Raw genomic sequence first — 21,722 nt, forward strand, 5'->3', positions numbered from 1 at the left:
AAGGATCTATATGAATCCAGTTCCACAACAGGCTAATCTTACATTTTTTATATGCACTAAAAATAATGTCCTTTTAAAAACATCACTTCTTGAAATGAGTAAAATAAAAGAAACCTCTATTTAATGCATGTAAAACTGTGGAACGCCAGACAGCAAAGTAGGTGAGATGAGGATCTGCTGAGAGAGTTCTATAAGTCATAAATTCAAAGAAAACAGATCAAATCTGTTATTGAATAAACTTTATAAACACTATGGCTCTTGGTATTAGCAGCCTATCAAAGACTGATGTTATTTCATCAACTCTGAAATTTAAGTCTTTCATTCAACCTGGAAACATGAGGGCACTATCTGAATATTTCAAAATGTACAAATTTGAAGTCTTTCTACCTTCATGAACACTGTCTGTTTTCAAAGTAAATGTTCATAAAATGATCATTTTAAAAAAATTTACACAAAACTGAAATAATTCAGAACATGATATAAACAGTTGGACTTTGTTCCACAAAGCATTGGAGTGAACCTCCACACTAGCTGTGGAGTGAGTGAGTGAGTTTAGTTTTAGGTCACTTTTAGCAATATCCCAGCTTTATACCATGGCAAGGAACACCAGAAACGGGCTTCTCACATTGTACCCATGTGGGAAATCGAACCCAGCGTGACGACACAACCGTCCCCTCTGACTGAGGAACGTCATGATAAGATCACTATCTTAAATAAATAATAAAAATAAGTTATGATATCACAGACATAAGATATTGTAAAAGTAAATGATCAACAACTATTCTAAACACACACACAAACACACTGAAAACAGCCTCTCAATGCTGTCTTCCTTTACAGTAAAGATAGCACTGTTTATCAATATGTACAAGTAACTGTTAGACTAAGATTCCATGTGATTGATACAATGGGTTGATACAATGGGTTGATACAATGAGTTGATGGAAGTGCAGTACATGGTCTATATATGTACATATCACAAGGGCTGGATGGAGAGATGCAACATCACCAATCCTTTTTTTTAAAGAGTATCTATCAATATTTCAGGATGCTGACAGGAATAAACACCCTGGACAAATCTGTTATGGTTAAATCCTGAATCAAATGACAAGACACAAACTGTTGACATCAGATGAGTGAGTTGGGCTTAATGGCACATTTAGCAATATTCCAATAACATCATGGCAGGGGACACAAGAAATGGGCTTGACACTCTGTATCCATATGAAGAATCAGCATGATGAGGGGGGAAATGCTCTAACCACTAAGCTACCCAATGTGGACATTCTAAGGTGTTAAGACATGTAGATGGTGACATCATCTCAAGGACGTTATGATGCAAAGTTGGCCCTGGGTATCTAAAACAACAGAATGGAGATCTAATAGAGCCTGTAAGCCTTGTGAGTCGCTACTTCTGGAACTAAGCTGGTTACCGTCTCCCTTTGCATGAATATGCAATATGCAAAACAGGGCCCAGCTTACTTCCAGTACCAGATTTCCTGTGACAAGCGTAGATTCAAGAACCAGTTCTGCTTCAAAATTCTGCGACCACCAAACGTAACTTTACCAGACCGGACCAAGTGTACAACCAGGCTTGGCTGTCACAGCTGTCGACAGTTGTGGTAGTGGGCTAATCTGGGGAGGGTGAGGTTGAAAATTTGTTATTCCTGCCAGGGTTTTCAGTTCCTTACTGTCAACTGACAACCGTGTGACAATTCGAAAAGGTACGAAATGTGTGCCACTAGAAGTACTGAACAATGTAAGCTCTCAAGAAGTGCTCTGGCCTACTTATGGACCCTATACCAAGGATGCTGAATGTCAACAATGAAGTATGATCATGGAAGTGTGATTCAGTTCAAGCATTGCAAAAAATATATTCATGTTTTGATGTTTTGCATATTGAGTTGACATGTATACCAGAAATTCACGATATCACAAAATGATATCACAGCTAGATATTTACTAAGTGATATCAATTAATTCTGAGGTATAGCTCAGCAGATCATGAAATGATGCAGGTGAAACAGCTCATTCGGAGTTTCATAAAATAATTCAGAATGTGTTTCGTTATTATTACTGCTATACCTTGTATTTTGATCTCACACAAATAATACACGTGGGGGTGGCCCTGTTTATACTGATCATAAAATTTATGGAAAAAAAATCAATAGTATATATTTCATGGGCTTAGAAAACCACAGCATTAAACAGGAAGCATCACCTTACATATAAGTCTAATTTCTTTAATGAAAAAATATTCATCTTCAAAGCTTTTAAAACTTATAATACATGATGTAACAATCTTGAATAAAATGTACATAGTATTGATACACTATACAAATCAATACAATAGATAACTATGCATAACAAATCAGCCCTGACTGTGTATAACTATCAATCATAAACTGAGAATGAACTTAAGTAAATGCACTGTTTCAGTTGTGACCGTATGCAGACACTATGCATTCTGGGCCACCACGCTGTCCATGTTTTGTCGTATTTTGGCCACATTCTGTTTATCCTGCTCATGTCGTTGTTGTAGTTTGTCTAGGTCAATGACATCAACCACAGGTTGTTGTTTATATTGCTGTCTGACCAATGGTCTGGAGTTGGGCTGGCTGCTGCCCATCTGGGAGGCTACCTGGTATGAGTTGTAGGGGTTGGGCTGCACTTTGACGCTGGGCTTGGGGACGTTCTTTGCATACTCCAGAGCCTGGGGGATAGAACAGAAATAGACACTCACATGTATTTTACAGAAAATGTCCCTATCAAGATGCATCTTGTTTTGTGCAATGAGACTGTCAGCTTGGCCCTGTTCCTCAAAGTGATTTTGGTCCAATGACTATGATAAGAAGATGATAAAGTATGGGAGTTAAAATCACCTCAATGCTTGGAGGTGTTCAAGGCATATGCCACAAACTGGAGTGAGTGAGTGAGCGAGCCAGCATTCTGTTTATCCTGCTCATGTAGTTTTATGCCACTTTTAGCAATATTCCAGCAATATCACATCAAGGGATACCAGAAATTGGCTTTACGCAGTGTAACCATGTGGGATGGGGGTGTGATAGTACAGAAGTGGAGATTCAAGCAAACTTCACAAAAGGGCTCTCATCTTGTTGATACATCTGTTTGTGTAATGTTATTGTTAGCAGGGCACCATTCCTCAAAACAATCTCAGCCCTATGACTTTGATGGCACAAGGAAACGTTGACTTCACCAACCCAGGGTAAACCTTCAGCAAACAAGGTAAAATCTTCAGGTTTTACCAGGGTTGGTGAAGGTATTACCCAGGCTGGTGAAGGTCTTGCTTGGGTTGCTGAAGGTTTAACTTGGGCTGGTGAAGGTTTAACCTGTGTTGGTGAAGGTTAAACCTGGGTTGGTGAAGGTTTTACCAGGTTTGGTGAAGTTTCAACTGGGTTGTGAAGGTTTAACTAGGGTTGGTGAAGGTTCTAACCAGATTTGGTGAACGTTTAATGTGGGATGGTGAAGATTTAACCAGAGTTGAAGGTTCAACCAAGGTTGGTGAAGGTTTAACCAGGGTTGGTGAATGTTTAACCAAAAATCAAATCCAGGAGATAAGGATGCTGGAGAGGACTGTATTGTAAGAACTACTGGTGATTCAAAGAAGAGGGCTTTTCTGTCAGGTGAGCTGAACACATACCAGCCTGCGTTTGTTCATGATATCATCCTGGTCTTTCGGTTTGGGGAAAGATGGCGGCTTCTTGTGGATGATTTCCTGCTTGTTCCGCTCCTGCACCAGCCGTGCATACTGCGTCTGTCTCTGCATCTTCTCCATCTGTAATAGCAACAACACAGTGACATCACTACACAGCAATGCTGTTCATGAACGTTCAGATACTGCCTTTGTGAGGAGGTCAGATGAAATGGGGTTTAATGTCATTCTTGAGAATATTCATGACATGCATGTATGTGTATGTGAGGCTGCTTGCACTTGCCTGGACTTAAGCTGGTTTTATACTGCTGGCTCACTGAGATACATGTACCATGCCTCAGTTAAGCAAGACTACACTACTCAGACACATTATACAGACTCAGAACCAACCAGTCCTTGTTGCATACATTAATGCCGAGCGTCAGGCAGGGAAGAAGTACCATATTTTCACGTCTCTTGGTGCAACATTGATGGAGACTGAACCCGCGACCATCCACTGTCCAGGCAGACACTCGAACCACTACACCAAGGAGGCGGTTCCTCTGTGTGGACTCTAGGTTAGAAGTGTATGCCGAAAGTATGATGACTAAATGGATTCAATATGTCAGGCTTGTGTGCCATTGTATCCCGACAGCATGGATCGCTGCTCATGATGTTGACACTTTATTTTGTCAAATAATTATCGGCTTGTGTCACATAGTTTGTACATTACTCAAAGTGATCTTAGTCCTACAACTATCAAAAAAAATGATCAAGTATGGGAGCTACCATCACCTTAATGCATGGGGATGTTTAAGAAGTGAGTGAGTGAGTGAGTGCGAGAGTGCATGAGTGAGTGAGATTTTTAAGCCACACTAAACAACATTCCACCTATATTCCAGCAGTCTATAAATAATCGACACAAGACAATCCAGTGGTCAACAGTATGAGCATCAGTCAATGCAACCACCTGACCCCCTCATAGGCAAGGGTTACTGAAGACCTGTTCTAACCCAGATCTTCACGGGTTCCATGTACCATTCCTTCTTATAGTGAGTGAGTTAAGTTTCATGCCTCACTCGATTCCCTTAGGCGCCTCTAATGACAAGCATGAAGATCAAGTCTAACCCAGATCACTGTAACAACTGCTCATCCTTTTCTGACCATGCATACCCATACTGATTTAGACAGTTTTAGATAAAGTTGAAATTGCCTGTAGCGACCACAATAAGCAGGTGCCAGATTAGACAATATTTCAGTGATTATAATATCATTGTAAAATGGTGTGACTAAAATTTTATGAAGTCTTTGAAAGGCATTTAGAAGTGAAATGCATAAGAATGAAGATTTTATGGATATCAACTTCTTTATATGAGAACACAACGTTTCGGAGTTAATGCTTACTCCTTCATCAGGTGATTGAGAATGGGGTACAGGGCTATATTTATATGTACAGGTAAAACAATAACAAATAATACAAGTGGAATGACTTAACGAAAGCTGGAAGCCAGTATAAACAAGCGCTGATTGGAACCCGACAGTTATGATAACAATGATAGAAGCCAATGGTAATACATTACAGATGATGGGATATGTTTACATAACACAGGTAGGGGGTAAGGACGATGTACATGATAGGGGAAAAGGATGGAAGCCAATGGTGGGTGATGTTTACATAACACTTGATTGGTGATAAGGATGATGTACATGACTGCATGAGAGTTGATGGGCATGTTTACATGGGGGTTGATGATGTGCAAACACAAGTTGCACACCACCAGTACATCCACTACAACTCCTGCCACCATCCTCAGATCAAGCAAGCTATCATCGCCACCCTTACCAGACGTGCCAAAGCCCTCTGCCATCCTGATGCCCTAAACAATGAACTGGACCACCTCAGAAAGACTTTCACCACACTGAATGGATACCCTCCCCAGCTCGTCACAGCCACCATCAACAAGACCCTCAAGGACCGAGAACCCCGCCTCAAGCCTTCTCCATCACCCATCAGAGTAACCATACCCTACCTTGGCCCCATCAGTCATCAAATATCACGCCTCATCAAGACCCAGGCCAGCATCGATGTCACCTTCTCCAGTGGCAAGACCATCAAGACCTGCCTAAAAGCCAACGGTAAAGGACCCAGCTGAGAACACCCTAACCCGAGAGGATGCATCTACCAGATCCCTTACAACTGTGGCGACCTATACATTGGAGAAACGCTGAGACCAATCAACACCAGAATGAAGGAACACCACACCTCTGTTAGCAAACTCGACCAGAAATCGGCCATCTCTGAACACATTCTCAAGAACCCTGGACATTCAATCCGATGGGAGGACACTAGGATACTATCTACCAACAACAACAACTGGCGCCAAAGGAAACTGCAAGAAGCCATCGAGATCCGGAGACAGAAACCAGCAATCAACCGTGACCAAGGAGTGTACCTACCAAGTGCCTGGGACTTATTGATAAATTAATCTCATCTATCTGTGTACATTCTATCTATGTAATTCATGTATAGCCATCTACCCGTGTACATCCTTATCTACTTGTGTTTGCACATCATCAACCCCCATGTAAACATGCCCATCAACTCTCATGCAGTCATGTACATCATCCTTATCACCAATCAAGTGTTATGTAAACATCACCCACCATTGGCTTCCATCCTTTTCCCCTATCATGTACATCGTCCTTACCCCCTACCTGTGTTATGTAAACATATCCCATCATCTGTAATGTATTACCATTGGCTTCTATCATTGTTATCATAACTGTCGGGTTCCAATCAGCGCTTGTTTATACTGGCTTCCAGCTTTCGTTAAGTCATTTAACTTGTTACTTTGTTATTGTTTTACCTGTACATATAAATATAGCCCTGTACCCCATTCTCAATCACCTGATGAAGGAGTAAGCATTAACTCCGAAACGTTGTGTTCTCATATAAAGAAGTTGATATCCATAAAAATCTTCATTCTTAAAATTTTATGCTAGTTTGACAGTGTGGAGGATTAGACAGGTGCAGGGTTTGGTAGGTTTCACTGTATTTTCAATAAATTATACATCAAAGACATGTTTCTATGCATAAGGCATGAAAAATTATGTGTAACAAAAAGCAGAAATTAAAATTAAACTGACAACAGATAGTTACAATTAACCACAGCAGGGGTAAGGAGAAACTGATCAGTATTACAGTTCTATCACTGGAACATCATCTTACCCGATCTCTAAAGGAATCATTATCAAGGTCCGGTCCAAGTGTCCCCAGTTGCACCTCCTTCTGCATCTTCCTGTAGTCGCTGATGTTGTACACCTTGTACCATGGCGGCTCCTCCTGCAACTTCTTGTCTCGCTGCTTGCGGAACTGGGCCACGTACCCATCGGACACTTCACTCTGCTGTAGTAGACACAGACATCATGTCATGTAATAAATAAACTACTATGACTACTATCTCACACTGGACTTGGTTTAATCTGCTAGTGTGACTGCTTGCTTTAATATATCATACAGTGAGCATTACCTGGTGTGACTGCCTGTTTTCACTACTGGAAGGTATGGGAATGTCATACAGTGAGCATTACCTGGTGTGATTTCTTGCTTTCACTACTGGAAGGTATGGGAATGTCATACAGTGTGCATTATCTGTCTGCTTTCACTACTGGAAGGTATGGGAATGTCATACAGTGAGCATTATCTGGTGCGACTGTCTGCTTTCACTACTGGAAGGTATGGGAATGTCATACAGTGTGCATTATCTGGTGCGACTGTCTGCTTTCACTACTGGAAGGTATGGGAATGTCATACAGTGAGCATTATCTGGTGCGACTGTCTGCTTTCACTACTGGAAGGTATGGGAATGTCATACAGTGTGCATTACCTGGTGCGACTGTCTGCTTTCACTACTGGAAGGTATGGGAATGTCATACAGTGTGCATTATCTGGTGCGACTGTCTGCTTTCACTACTGGAAGGTATGGGAATGTCATACAGTGTGCATTATCTGTCTGCTTTCACTACTGGAAGGTATGGGAATGTCATACAGTGTGCATTATCTGGTGCGACTGTCTGCTTTCACTACTGGAAGGTATGGGAATGTCATACAGTGAGCATTATCTGGTGTGACTGTCTGCTTTCACTACTGGAAGGTATGGGAATGTCATACAGTGTGCATTATCTGTCTGCTTTCACTACTGGAAGGTATGGGAATGTCATACAGTGAGTATTACCTGGTGCGACTGTCTGCTTTCACTACTGGAAGGTATGGGAATGTCATACAGTGTGCATTATCTGTCTGCTTTCACTAATGGAAGGTATGGGAATGTCATACAGTGTGCATTACCTGGTGCGACTGTCTGCTTTCACTACTGGAAGGTATGGGAATGTCATACAGTGAGTATTACCTGGTGCGACTGTCTGCTTTCACTACTGGAAGGTATGGGAATGTCATACAGTGTGCATTACCTGGTGTGACTGTCTGCTTTCACTACTGGAAGGTATGGGAATGTCATACAGTGTGCATTATCTGTCTGCTTTCACTACTGGAAGGTATGGGAATGTCATACAATGAGTATTACCTGGTGCGACTGTCTGCTTTCACTACTGGAAGGTATGGGAATGTCATACAGTGTGCATTATCTGTCTGCTTTCACTACTGGAAGGTATGGGAATGTCATACAGTGTGCATTATCTGTCTGCTTTCACTACTGGAAGGTATGGGAATGTCATACAGTGTGCATTACCTGGTGCGACTGTCTGCTTTCACTACTGGAAGGTATGGGAATATCACACAGTGAGCATTACCTGGTGTGACTGCCTGTTTTCACTACTGGAAGGTATGGGAATGTCATACAATGAGTATTACCTGGTGCGACTGTCTGCTTTCACTACTGGAAGGTATGGGAATGTCATACAGTGTGCATTATCTGTCTGCTTTCACTACTGGAAGGTATGGGAATGTCATACAGTGTGCATTATCTGTCTGCTTTCACTACTGGAAGGTATGGGAATGTCATACAGTGTGCATTACCTGGTGTGACTGTCTGCTCTCACTACTGGAAGGTATGGGAATGTCATACAGTGAGTATTACCTGGTGTGACTGCTTTCACTACTGGAAGGTATGGGAATGTCATACAGTGTGCATTACCTGGTGTGACTGCCTGCTTTCACTACTGGAAGGTATGGGAATGTCATACAGTGAGTATTACCTGGTGTGACTGTCTGCTTTCACTACTGGAAGGTATGGGAATGTCATACAGTGAGCATTACCTGCTTTCACTACTGGAAGGTATGGGAATGTCATACAGTGAGTATTACCTGGTGTGACTGTCTGCTTTCACTACTGGAAGGTATGGGAATATCATACAGTGAGCATTATCTGGTGTGACTGTCTGCTTTCACTACTGGAAGGTATGGGAATGTCATACAGTGAGTATTACCTGGTGTGACTGCTTGCTTTCTCCACTGGAAGGTATGGGAGGTATCTTGGGGTATGCATTCCCGAGCTGGCGAACATCTTTGGGCAGATTGTCATATCCGGGTTGTTCAGTGCTGATACCACTGTTGGCATCACTGTAGTTCTCCCCATAATCCTGTACACCAGGAACATACAGCAAACATTTGTACACACCCACGCAATGTTCAAACAGTTTCATGTAACCGTCAAGAAAAATTTTTAAACATATTTATTACAAACAAATAACAAATTCAACATAAACATGTCTGAGAACCCTTCAGACTTAAAAGATGGCTGCCAAGTCAAACTTACTGCTATATCAGAGGGACAAACGGTTTGCTGGAATTGACATAAACATATCAATGTGAATGTTATTTCAAGCAACTTAATAAACCAAATTATGGGCATAAGTCATGAACTCATTTCATCATGAGATAGTATAACAATTCAGATTTCAGTGTGGTTTTGTTGAGACTCTATTTCCGACGACAGATCATGATGAGAATGAGTTGGTACATTCTTTACACCGCTCTTAGCAATATTCTAGCAGTTTCACAGTGGTGGACCCCAAAATGCACTTCACACCGGTCTTCGACATGACACACGAACGCTTTAACCACCTTCCCAATCATGATGAGAAATTGTACACAGATTGGTAGTCCGACTTACATAAGGGATATGCCATTTTCATTACTGATTTTAACCCATTACACCCCATAGGCTGGAATACAGGCCAGGGAATAGTCTAATCAAATTTATATATAATTTTAGGAAATTAGGAACCAATCTTTTTCCAATAAAATTGCTTCTTACAACTGTGAAAATACTTTTGGCAAGGGTACAGTGACATTGTTGATGTTCAGTGCTTTCGAACAAAACCCGTCAGCAAAAAAATAGCCTCACGTTATTTATATGAAGCTTTGAAAACGGAGGTATTTCACGCTGTTATATCATGTTACTGAGCCACTGATATCGGGCAAAACATGACCATACATATTACTTCAGAAATCTTTTCATAATAATTTTCTGATGAAAATGAAAATGAAAATATAAAAGAAAAAGGGGAGGGGATATCATGACATGTTTCAAACAGACAAAATCACCTCACATTTTGCTTCCTTCATGGTTTATCTGCACGTATAAATGTGTAAGCCTGCATTTTCATTAAAGATTAACATATTTAAGTTGTAGTCCAATTACTTGAATAATATGATAAAAAGTAACTTTCATATTTATAAACAGGATCAGACCTTTCAAAAGGTGTATATGTTGTAGCAATAATGATTTACAAGCTGATATATTCCTAGATAAACATAGGCTTCATCCATGACCTCAGGCTCTCTGGGAACTTGACTGGTGTTGAAGGAGTTAAGGGTAAAGTTAGCACTTTGGCCTATCAATGATATTGGTTAATTAATGGTCATATACAGTAAGTAGAATGACCTCTGTGTAATGATTTCCTGAAACAATTTGCTCAGACTCTGATAGTGTCATCTTTTTTGCTCTTAGAATGATTGAGGGCCTCTTTTCACAAAGCACTATGGTGAACATAAGTCACTAAGGTAACCATAGTGCAATGCTAGAGAATGGGAGTTAAGAATAGTTAAAGTTTCTTCCTGAAAGAAGCCTTTATGCCAGCCACTGTGACAAAGCTGGAACATTGTTCTGGAATATACGACCGTAACACTCAGTTTGGGTGACTCACCTGCTGGTTGTAATGGTCCATGATAGGGTACTGATGTCCAACTTGACCGACTGGGTCAGTGACATCCTGTACGTATGCCTGTTTGTTCAGGTAGCCATCCGAATGGTGATGCGCTGGTGGTGGAGACATAAGCTTCAGGTTGACATCCACACTTATCCTCTGGCCATCCGACGTTATCACTTCCTGTGATATTGGTTTCAACTCCAGAGGGCGCCTCTGAGGGGAGGATGGGAATGAGTGTGGAGGGGAGGTATAGTTGTTATGAGGACCTGAATTCACAGCTTGAGGGAGGAAGGCTGGTCTGGGTAATGGTACTTTAGGGTTGGCAGACAACCCACTGTCACTGGGATATTTGACAAGCTTTGACCCTGGCTTCTTCTTGGTACCTTGTCTCCCGGCTGACCTTTGCTGCAGCTTAGCTGCTCTCTGGGCCCACAAATCTTCAGCCGAGGCAGGTTTCTGATTCAATGATCTGGGAGAGTGGTATGCTTCTGCTCCATCTAAAGAGTTCACAGTGCGAGCAGATGACTGCCCAGCTGCATCATGTTTAGGCTTCACTTTTGGTTTGATGAAAATCTTTTCCAATTTTGACTTTTCCTCCCTTTTGATATCTCTGATTTGCTTGTAAGACTTTGGTGGCTGTCGTCCATAGTCAAACCTATTATTTGTGACATAATCATACATGGGCCTCAGTGGACTTGACATTTCCATTTTTGGTTCCACATTTTCATTCACATATCGATCAGCTCTATTTTGGTTGGGGTATCCTCCTCTCAACTCAGGTCTGTTGTCATACTGACCATTCTCAGGCCCACCATTTGCACCATCATAGTACATGTAATCGCCATTAGGATTAGTTTGGTCATATTCGTTGTACTGAGGACGGTAACTTGATTCAGAATCATATGATTGATGAATTCTATCCTCAGGTAGAAAGGAAGAAATATGAGGATTCTGTTGTGGGTATCCTTGATTGTTGTCATAGTAACCAGACGTCGGAAACTGCTGTTGATGAGGGTAGTCTCGGTGACCTTGAGGAGATGGTTCATAATACTGAGGTTGAGCCTGGTACGTCCGACCTGAAAGTTGATTTGGATGTTTCTGGTATCCTTGATGGTCCTGCGGATAGATGGTAGGTTCACTGGGAGGTTCTGGGTAGTCATCTCTCTGTTGTTGATTGCGGTAATCTGTTTCTGAGGTGTACCCATCCACAGCATTTTGTCTATGGAATTGACCCCCAACGTCCTCCTTCTCTGCTTCGAAGGGAGGGGCTGAGAAAGGCTGGGGAGGTGGGTTCCTCCATGTGGTGTTCTCCATCTGTCCATATCTTGGGGCAACACCCCGATCTGACTCCCCTTGGTATAGCTCCATGGAATCCCGGGGTCCACTACCTCTACCCTCACGATAATTATCTGCAGCCATATCTAGAGAATCTCGCATGAAGTCATGATCCGTGTCCGGCGATAAAGGTAATTTGGGGATTTCTGCACTTTCTAATGTCTGTCTGCTCTGATATATTCTTTGTTTCAACACATCCTGATATTTAGACTCACGGTCTAGTTCTTCTGCATCCCTTGGGTCAAATGTTGGCTTGTCTGGAAGAACTAAACCCTTAACAGGGTTCAACACAGATTCTTGTCGATTTGGATTTCTTAAAGCTGACTTGTAAGTTACATCATGACCTTGACTGGACCTGTGAGCAGCCCTTGCATCTTCCTCAAGGTCAAGTTGATTTTTGTCTTCAAATCTATCACTGTCCTGATACCGCACGTGTTTGCCACTACTCTTCTTCTTGGATTTATGTTCGACAGTTGATTCATCAAGCTGCCTGTAGGTGTCACTCATATCATGGTAATCATCAACGCGACTACTCACAAATCGGAACTCATCTTCTTCATCACGAGTGAAAGCTGGAGATTCCACATACACTTTCCGGTTTCTAGCTCCACTCATAGTATTCTGTGACTCATTCCTTAACAGAAAAACTTTACTCCTGCTGGAATTTGCTGAGTCAGCAGACCTGCCTGTCCTTCCCACCTCCTCTGCACTGACGCTGGAGGAGAGAGAGTCTTGCTCAAACACGGGGCTCTCACGATTCTGGGCTTTGAACTTTGGTGAGGACTGTCTGACAGGAACTTGCAGTAAGTTTTTATCTATTTCAACCCTGTCCTTGTGTTTTGGGGTGTCATCAAAAGTATTCTCTTGTACAAAGACAGATGGAGTCTTGGTTGGAGATGGATCTTGATCTTGACTCTCAGCTTCTGGATCTGGAGACAAGGGAGTTAAATGTTTCTCTAGGTCAGTCTCTGTGAACTCTAGGGAGTCAGGAAAATGGATTGATTTAGAGCCAGACTGCACAGACACAGGAACTGATGCTTTCGTTGGAGAAACACTTTTTGTTCTTGGCGTTGGAGATTCAGTATTTGACCTTGGCGTTGGAGACACACTGTCTGACTGAGGCGTTGGAGATGCACTATTTGACTTCGGTGTCGGTGTTGTCTCCTCCTCCTCTGCTACAGCAGCAGAAGTAAGCTGTGATTCCTGAGATCTGGACTTGAGAGAAACATACCTGGGAAAAAACTGATTTGGCTGAGTAGGGGTGAGTCCTGAGGCTCTGAGGATATCAGGATTTGCTACAGCATACACACTAGTTGAACTCGACCTTCCTGTATCCTTTATATCTGTGGAAGGAGCTCGACTTGATGGGAGGAGTGCACTGGGTTTTGGCTGGGGATAGTCTTGTTTATATGATACAACCTGTGATGTCTGGGATTGGCTACAAACACTCTCTGAATCTTCCTCTAATGATGACGACTGTGCACTTTGCGAATTGTTATTTGCGTCTAAAGGAGTCTTACTGTTCCTTTTGCTTCTGTGAGTGTCTGTAAAAGTAGACTTCTGGGTCAAACTGTCACTGGAATTTTCTGTAAGCAGAGAAAGCAGGTCTGCGTTCTGTGTGTGTATTTTACCCTGTGAATTGTTGACAATGTATCCTGATGTATCCCGGTTGACACTCATGATAGGTGTGAGACAGCAGTGTCGGCCATGTTAGTGCCGCCACACACAAAAGGAAGCCAGGATGCTGCCGCTGCTCCCTGCAATAGATACACACAGATTACAAGGGGGCTGATAGCTAGTCAATGAAAGAAGGGGTGAGGGGATAGATAAAAGTGTCTGGTGTTCAACATATGGTCAGAAATTGTTTAAAATTTGTTCATGAATTCAATGAAAACTGAAATGTGAATTTTTGTTTTTTAAAAATCAATGAAAGCAGCGTTTTTTGTATTCTGCTGGCCATAAATAAATACAATACTCTTAAAAAGAAACTCTTTAAATATAGATAAATTATTTCATTATTAACAGAACTGATTGAAAATGTTTCCAAAGTGAGTGAGTGAGTTTAATTTTACGCCACACTCAGCAATATTCCAGCTATATGGCGGCAGTCTGTAAATAATCCAGTCTGGACCAGACAATCAAGTGATCAACAACATGAGCATCAATCTGTGCAATTGGGAACCGATGACATGTATTGTTTCCAAAGGAACAAAGCTCATGCTGTTGATCACAGGATTTTCTAATCCAGACTCGATTACTTAGAGACTGATGCTACATAGATAAAATATTACTCAGTTTGGCATTAAACAAGAAAAAAATAAGTTGATGGGAATTCATTTGGTAGCATGAAAGCCTCACTCTGGCCTTGTTTGGCTGCGTGGTGACCTAAAACGAGTTGAATGTTTTAGCACGTTGAGTTAGCAACACAATTAAACAGGGCAATCCTTGAACCAGTTCGTACACCATGACGGCCCCAGCACAAATAGCATATCAGTGATTACCAGAACAAAGGCTTACTATTCACAGCGTCTGGTTATCTACACACAATCTCCCATCGTCATTTACAATGCAGACTGCAAATTTATGCTTTCCTACATTGATTTCCATATCCGGACAGCATCATGCCCAGACTGCAATACCTATATCTATAGTACCACCAGCTTTACGAACTACAGCAATACTTCACCGTAACTGAAATACCTGATAAAACACCACAAAGTAATACAGACATTATCAAACCATGTACAACCACAAGCTCCGGTTTTGATAAACCAGCTCTATTTCACTGATTTCATCACTACCCAGTAATTATATACAACATTCTTGTGACAATCATCCTACAAATCTTTATGTTATAAACAGCATGTATGATATCCAAAAAATATTGGGCAGGCTTTGATGCAGAGTGCTGACATGAATAGCAGCATGCAATGGTTCTATGGGCACAGGGAGATGGGATCTCGAACAGATCTTGTCTGTGTTTAATAGCTACCATGCTGTGAACAGTTACTCAGAGGTGTAAGCCGGAGTCTTATATTACCATGTTTGTCATTTATTTTTGTGTAAAGCAATTTACAAATTGGACAATTTTGAAGCATTAACATCAGGTATAGATTTATTGTGGTGATATTTTTGCTAAATAAATGCTAGCCTGGTCTGTTACGTCACATAGAAAGTTGAAACTCAAGTGGGCAATAGTCACTTGAGACAAATTGACAAACACTAACAATAATAACATAGGTACTACTCACTAGGTCAGGAAGACCAGGGTGCCACTGGACAAAGCAATCTTAGCGCAAAGATGACCATAACTCACATACCTTAACATAGAATTAAGGTAGCTGTAATGTAGAGTTTCCCCTAGGATTTTTTTAGCAGGGCGCAGCGCCCTGCCCTTTTTATTTTGCGCCCTGCCCTTTTCTGAGACGCCCTGCCCTTTTTCTAAGTCACCCTGCACTGCTGTTCACGGCCTCGCCAGTTTGACACGTGTCACTCGGTTCGGATTTTAAGAAAAATAATAGAGTTGCTCCCCTCCGCAAGTTGAAGGTTTTCACAACAATTATTTGTCACTGTTTAAATAATGACGATGGTTTACTCTCGCCATTACTTGCAAATGTGCTTTATTTCACAATGCCAACTAAGGAAAGAATCAAGAGGAAAAGGGAAGAGGCTGCGAGGGCCGAAGCCAGGAATTGTCGACGACTCCTTGATTTCTTCGTGAGGTAGGTGGCTATGTGCAGTTAATTTCGTTACAAAACATATCTGTAATAAATTGCATGTGACAAGAAAAGATGACTCAGGCTTTGGTAGTAGTACAAAGTATTTAGCATTAGTTTCTCTTCTTTGTTGGTTAAATATTTCAACGAAATTTGGCTTTGTTTCGACTGATACCCAAGCGGAAGTGTCCGCCATTTGGTTTCATTTTACACGGATATTTATAAAACGTATAACCAACAGAGTTTTGTGTGTATATAAACATTTTAGACTATGCAACAATGCTTAATCAATGATTTATTATCTGTAGCACAGCTTTAGAAGTTATTGGTATATTTTGAACTGCTTAGTCCAATCAAAAATAACTAAGAAGCCATTGTCAGGGTCGCGGTATGGGTTTGGAAATGCGAAAACATACATACTTATATGGGTGATTTAGTAATAATCTGTTTCATTTGAGCGTTTACATTATTCCATAATGTGATTTACAATGCTTGCAGAAATATTTTGGTTTTATTTTCTTGTACTGCCAAATTAAACAAAAACTATGATCTGAGTAATCGTGACACTGCAGCCACATTATAGTCACATTTTCTTTATTTTTAACGAGTTTGTGTATTCTGAACTACTGCATTTACATTGCAATTAATGTAGTTTTGATTTTGTACTTACACTGCTATAAACATAATGCTTAGTAACTTATAATAATTTCAGGCCAAATCTGGAGGAATCAGAAGTAGTTTCCTATGAAAAATGGATTTCTTCATCAAAAGAATCCCAAACACCTGAAGTAACAGAAAGCAGAACAGTTTCCTTTCACAAGAAAGAGAAAAAAGATGCAGGGCACAAACTGACATTTGAACCCACGTGGCAAGAAGGCAGGCCTTGGTTGAAATATCAAGATGACCAAAATGAAGATGGCGTAAAAAAATGCATGATGTTTTGTACTCTATGTCAGAAGTGGAATACAAAAGGGAGAAATGGATCCATGGTATGGAATAAGGAAGGATGCGAGACCATTAGACTTGACAAAGTGTCGTTGCATGAAAACTCCCCTATGCATCAAGATGCAATTTCTTATGAGAAGGATAAAGCAGTTTCCCTGAAAAATGCTTTCCAGAATTTTTCAGGACAAGAAAAATCTGCCCTAGTAGATGCACAGAAAGTTCCATATTTTCTTATAAAGCATAACTTGCCCCATACCACACTCTTTGGACCTTTGATTGATTTATGCATTGAACTTGGAGGTCCAAACATTGCCAACCTTTACTGTGGTAAGAATGCATCATACAAGGGTCATAGGACAATACAAGAGTTTGTTGAATGCCAAGCTGAAGTAGTGGAAGAGGAAGTGGTGAAGAAAATGAAGGAGAGCAGTTCATTTGGACTCATGCTTGATGAGTACACGGACGTATCAACAAGGAAACATCTTGCTTTTGTTGGGCGATATGTTGAGGATGGAGAGCCCAAGTTAGCCTACCTTTGTGATCAAGAAATCCCAAATGGTACTGCAGACACAATAGTTGAGTCTGTGAAGGGATACATGGCAGAAGCAAACCTCAATCCCCAAAAGATGACATGTTTTGCTAGTGATTGACCAGCAGTGATGGTTGGAAAACGAAAAGGAGTGGTCACACAGCGGAAGAAAGAAAATCCTGCAATGACTGATGTCCACTGCATTAACCATCAACTATAACTTGCCATAAGCTGTGCATTTAAATCTGTGGCAGCAATCGGATGTGTTGATGAACTGTTGATGGGTCTGTTTAAATATTACCACTTCAGCACAGTTAGATCTAAAAGTCTGGAGAAAATGCAGGTTTTTGACAAAAGAAATGGAAGACTCAGAATCTGGAAATCCCATCACAATCAAGAAGGCAGTGCATACCAGGTGGTTGAGTCATGAGAGAGCAGTACACACAGTTAGGCAGTGTTACCCAGCAATTCTTGCAGATCTGTTGCAGTTGGGATGGGAAATGACAAGAGGGCTGGTGACAAGCTTAGTGTAACTGCTGAAGGACTGTACAAACAGCTGAAGTCATATGACAAGTTGTACTTTATCCTGCTCCTCTATGATGTCTGCTCCATGTTGGCTAACTTGACAAAGTTGTTCGAGAGGAGAGATTTGGACCTGAGTGTTATTGAACCACAACTTCGCAGCAGTGTTGCTTCACTGAAGAGAATGAAAGAGAACCCAGGCCCGTATCTCTCCAAAGTTGACCATCTCACTTCTCAGTATGGTCTAGACATGACCATGGGCAGACAGATGAATGTACAGTCTTCCAAGGATACCTTCCTTGACCTACTGATTGGGAACTTGGAGCACACACTGCAAGCTACACCAGTCCTCACAAGTCTATCAGCCCTTGACCAGAGGAAAGCTGGAGATTCCTCATTTCTCAGCTTTCATGGAGATGCTGAAGTATGCTTGTAATGCATGATATTCTAACTTCAGTGGTTAGAGTTCCTAATAAACCGACTCAGAAAGTAAACCATTTCATTGTTGATATGAACATTCAATGTCAATCATTTGTAACACATATTTATTATGTCTTCAGTATTGTGAATAGTACAACTAGCTATTTGTATTTTATCTCTTTTACAGGTGTCAGACCTTGCAGAACAGTTCCATTTGGATACAGACCAAACTCTTCTGGAGTGGAATCAAGTGAAGGAACTCTTCTCCAATGAAGTTGACATTAGCTCCCCTGCAACCATGCTGAAAACACTGACAAGTCTGAAATCACAACTGGCCAACCTGTATCCATTTAAGTCAAGCTGTTGAGTGTTTATGCTACAGTCATCCTGTCAACATCAGAAGTGGAGAGGGTTTTCTCAAAAGTGAAGCTCATTGTTACTGACCATAGAAACAGACTGTGTGTGAAGAACTGCAACAGACTCTTGATGATAAGCATGAACACATCTTCCACAGCTGACATTGACATGGACAAGGTTGTTGCAAAATGTCTGTCCAGGAAGAACAGAAGAATCTAAGACTGAACATTTACTGCTTTTTTAAAAGATTTCTGTGCAAAGAATACAATGATGGATATCAACGCTAGGCTATTTCGAGTTTTCATTTTATGTGAAATAATTGTGACCTTTGAGCTGTTAAGAACCATATGCATTCGCAAACTAAAACTTGGAAGTCTGTCATTACATGCCCCTTTTGTGAAAAGGGTGCCCTTTTTGACATTTTGTTACCCTGCCCCTTTTTTAATCCTGGGGGAAACACTATAGTGCTAAGGTCATTTTAGGTCAGGAAGACCAGGGTACCATTGTACAAAGCAATCTTAGCACAAAGATGACCATAACTCACATACCTTAACATAGAATTAAGGTAGCTGTAGTGCTAAGGTCATTTTAGGTCAGGGAGACCAGGGTGCCATTGTACAAACCAATCTTAGTGGTAAGGTTCTTTTGTACAAGGGCACCCAGTTGAACAGAGAATGGACAAGGCTCTACACACTAGGTCAGTGAGACCAGTTGAACAGAGACTGAAGTAGGCACTACTCACTAGGTCAGGGAGACCAGTTGAACAGGGATTGAAGTTGGCACTGCTCACTAGGTCAGGGAGACCAGTTGAACAAAGAATGGACTAGGCACTACTCACTAGGTCGGTGAGACCAGTTGAACAGAGACTGAAATAATGAGGTTGTATACAAAATTTGCATGTTTGCACAACATGTATATGCAATCATTTCTCTTACTCAGAACTAGGCCTACTATAGGAAATTGGCTGAAATTACATGACAGGATGAAAGGTTGAAGGCATGGACTGGGATCAGGGGAAAATCACTAAGTCTTGATTCATTTCTTAAAAATGACAAAATATATTGCACAAAGCACAGTACCCGAAGAGTAGATAACTGTATGATTTACGCCAGAGGACGGTAAAGACAAGATCAGGGTTTTTCAACGTTCACAGATTTTCTTGGTCACTGCACAGAAGGTGAATATATTTCTGGCAGTAATTATCTACCATATCGTCAACCTGAGCATCAACGACTGTTTCAACCACAGTATCATCCACTGGATCAACCACATCATCAGCAACGGTATCAATGACATCATCAACATCTGTATCAACCACTGCTTGAACCACACCATTATCTATAACAACAACATCATAAGTACCTGCTCAAACCACGGCATCATGCACTCGACTAACCCATCATCAATAACTGTTTCATCCATGTTCGTAAGACCAGCAGCATCGACAACAGCGACAGAGTTGACAATGAACATGCTTCACAGTACAATTATCATCACAAAATACTGTCAAGTCAACACAGTACTTCCTTCAGTGAGTCTGTGAAATTCGATGACATTGATCCTAACTACAGGATATTGATGTTGCTCAGTCAGCGATGATACTCAGCAGATCAGTTCAATGAGAGCAAACACAAGCATGTTACTTTTTCATTAAAGATGGTGAATTATTCAGTACATGTTGACTAAATATTCTTCACATTATAAATAGAAGTGCAGTCATTGTCCATTAACAAGCTCCCATCTGAAAGTGGAACACGGCAACGGCGTAGTACAACACATGTGTATAGAAGTTGGCTTCAAACATCCATGTCATCACACAATAATGTATTCAAGTATAGAGAAAAATCATATTAAACATGCAAATTTTGATTGTGAAACATAACTGTTTTCCCAAAATGAGTATGTTCGTGTCATGGGAATTTTATTGCAGATAAAACCAGCATATGATTAGGATCTTTGCTGTTCAATGTCACACTCATTGACAATTCAGACCTGATAATCCAGTGATTTACGGAAACAGGCACCAACTCCCACAATATAAATGTAATGACACACACCAACCATGTCAGTGAGAATATTACAGCTCAATAATGTTAGTTGACTCTTGACAAGGAAGGTGTCTGAAGCCGATTCTCAACCAAGTTGAAAGTGGATTCTAAATGTTCATTACGCATTGGAAAATTACAGTTTTTCACTGGTTGCTGGAAAACATATATGCCTTTTCCTGTCTATCATCCATGTGATGGCATGGCTTGAAACATTGAAAAGGATTCCGATTTCATATCAGTCCATCATCTAGTGTTGGTATGACATCAACTTGTCAATGATGTAAACTTGACATCAACTTGTCCATGAAGTAAACTTGGCATCAAGTTGTCCATGATGTAAACTTGACCTCAATTTGTCCATGATGTAAACTTGGCATCAACTTGTCCATGATGTAAACTTGACATCAACTTGTCCGTCCATGATGTAAACTTGACATCAACTTGTCCGTCCATGATGTAAACTTGACATCAACTTGTCCGTCCATGATGTAAACTTGACATCAACTTGTCCGTCCATGATGTAAACTTGACATCAACTTGTCCGTCCATGATGTAAACTTGACATCAACTTGTCCATGATGTAAACTTGACATCAACTTGTCCATGATGTAAACTTGACCTCAATTTGTCCATGATGTAAACTTGGCATCAACTTGTCCATGATGTAAACTTGACATCAACTTGTCCGTCCATGATGTAAACTTGACATCAACTTGTCCGTCCATGATGTAAACTTGACATCAACTTGTCCATGATGTAAACTTGACATCAACTTGTCCATGATGAAAACTAAGTTGGCTTACTGTGTCACTGTAACATTACACTATGATGCCAACAGCCTCAGACTGATGCCAACATTCTCATATTTCACTTGTAAAACTGTCAGCCTGTATTTGTCAAAGGACCTAAAAGTAACAGTTGATCATGAGTTACAGCTACTAGAAATGTTTATGGTGATTAGGGATCTCATGAGAAGTTTGCAGTAATTTTTTTATACAGGAAAATATAACCAACTCTAACAATGGAAT

At 40.9% G+C, this 21,722-nt stretch overlaps 1 protein-coding gene across 1 annotated transcript in view; it reads right to left on the reverse strand.

Moving 5' to 3' along the window:
• Positions 1-226: 226 nt before the first annotated feature.
• The window catches only part of LOC137289041 (serine/arginine repetitive matrix protein 2-like), a 44,107-nt gene continuing 22,611 nt past the window's right edge, over positions 227-21,722 (reverse strand). Inside the window, exons 2-6 of the mRNA XM_067820832.1 lie at positions 10,820-13,914; positions 9,098-9,250; positions 6,882-7,058; positions 3,662-3,796; positions 227-2,713 (exon numbers count right to left, since the gene is read on the reverse strand). Of these exons, the coding sequence (XP_067676933.1) occupies positions 2,459-2,713; positions 3,662-3,796; positions 6,882-7,058; positions 9,098-9,250; positions 10,820-13,837 (3,738 nt within the window). The 5' untranslated portion in view covers positions 13,838-13,914 and the 3' untranslated portion in view covers positions 227-2,458. The remainder of the gene's footprint in view (positions 2,714-3,661; positions 3,797-6,881; positions 7,059-9,097; positions 9,251-10,819; positions 13,915-21,722) is intronic.

The sequence above is a fragment of the Haliotis asinina genome, chromosome 1 (genome assembly GCF_037392515.1).
Source record: "Haliotis asinina isolate JCU_RB_2024 chromosome 1, JCU_Hal_asi_v2, whole genome shotgun sequence".
Lineage (NCBI taxonomy): Eukaryota > Metazoa > Mollusca > Gastropoda > Lepetellida > Haliotidae > Haliotis > Haliotis asinina.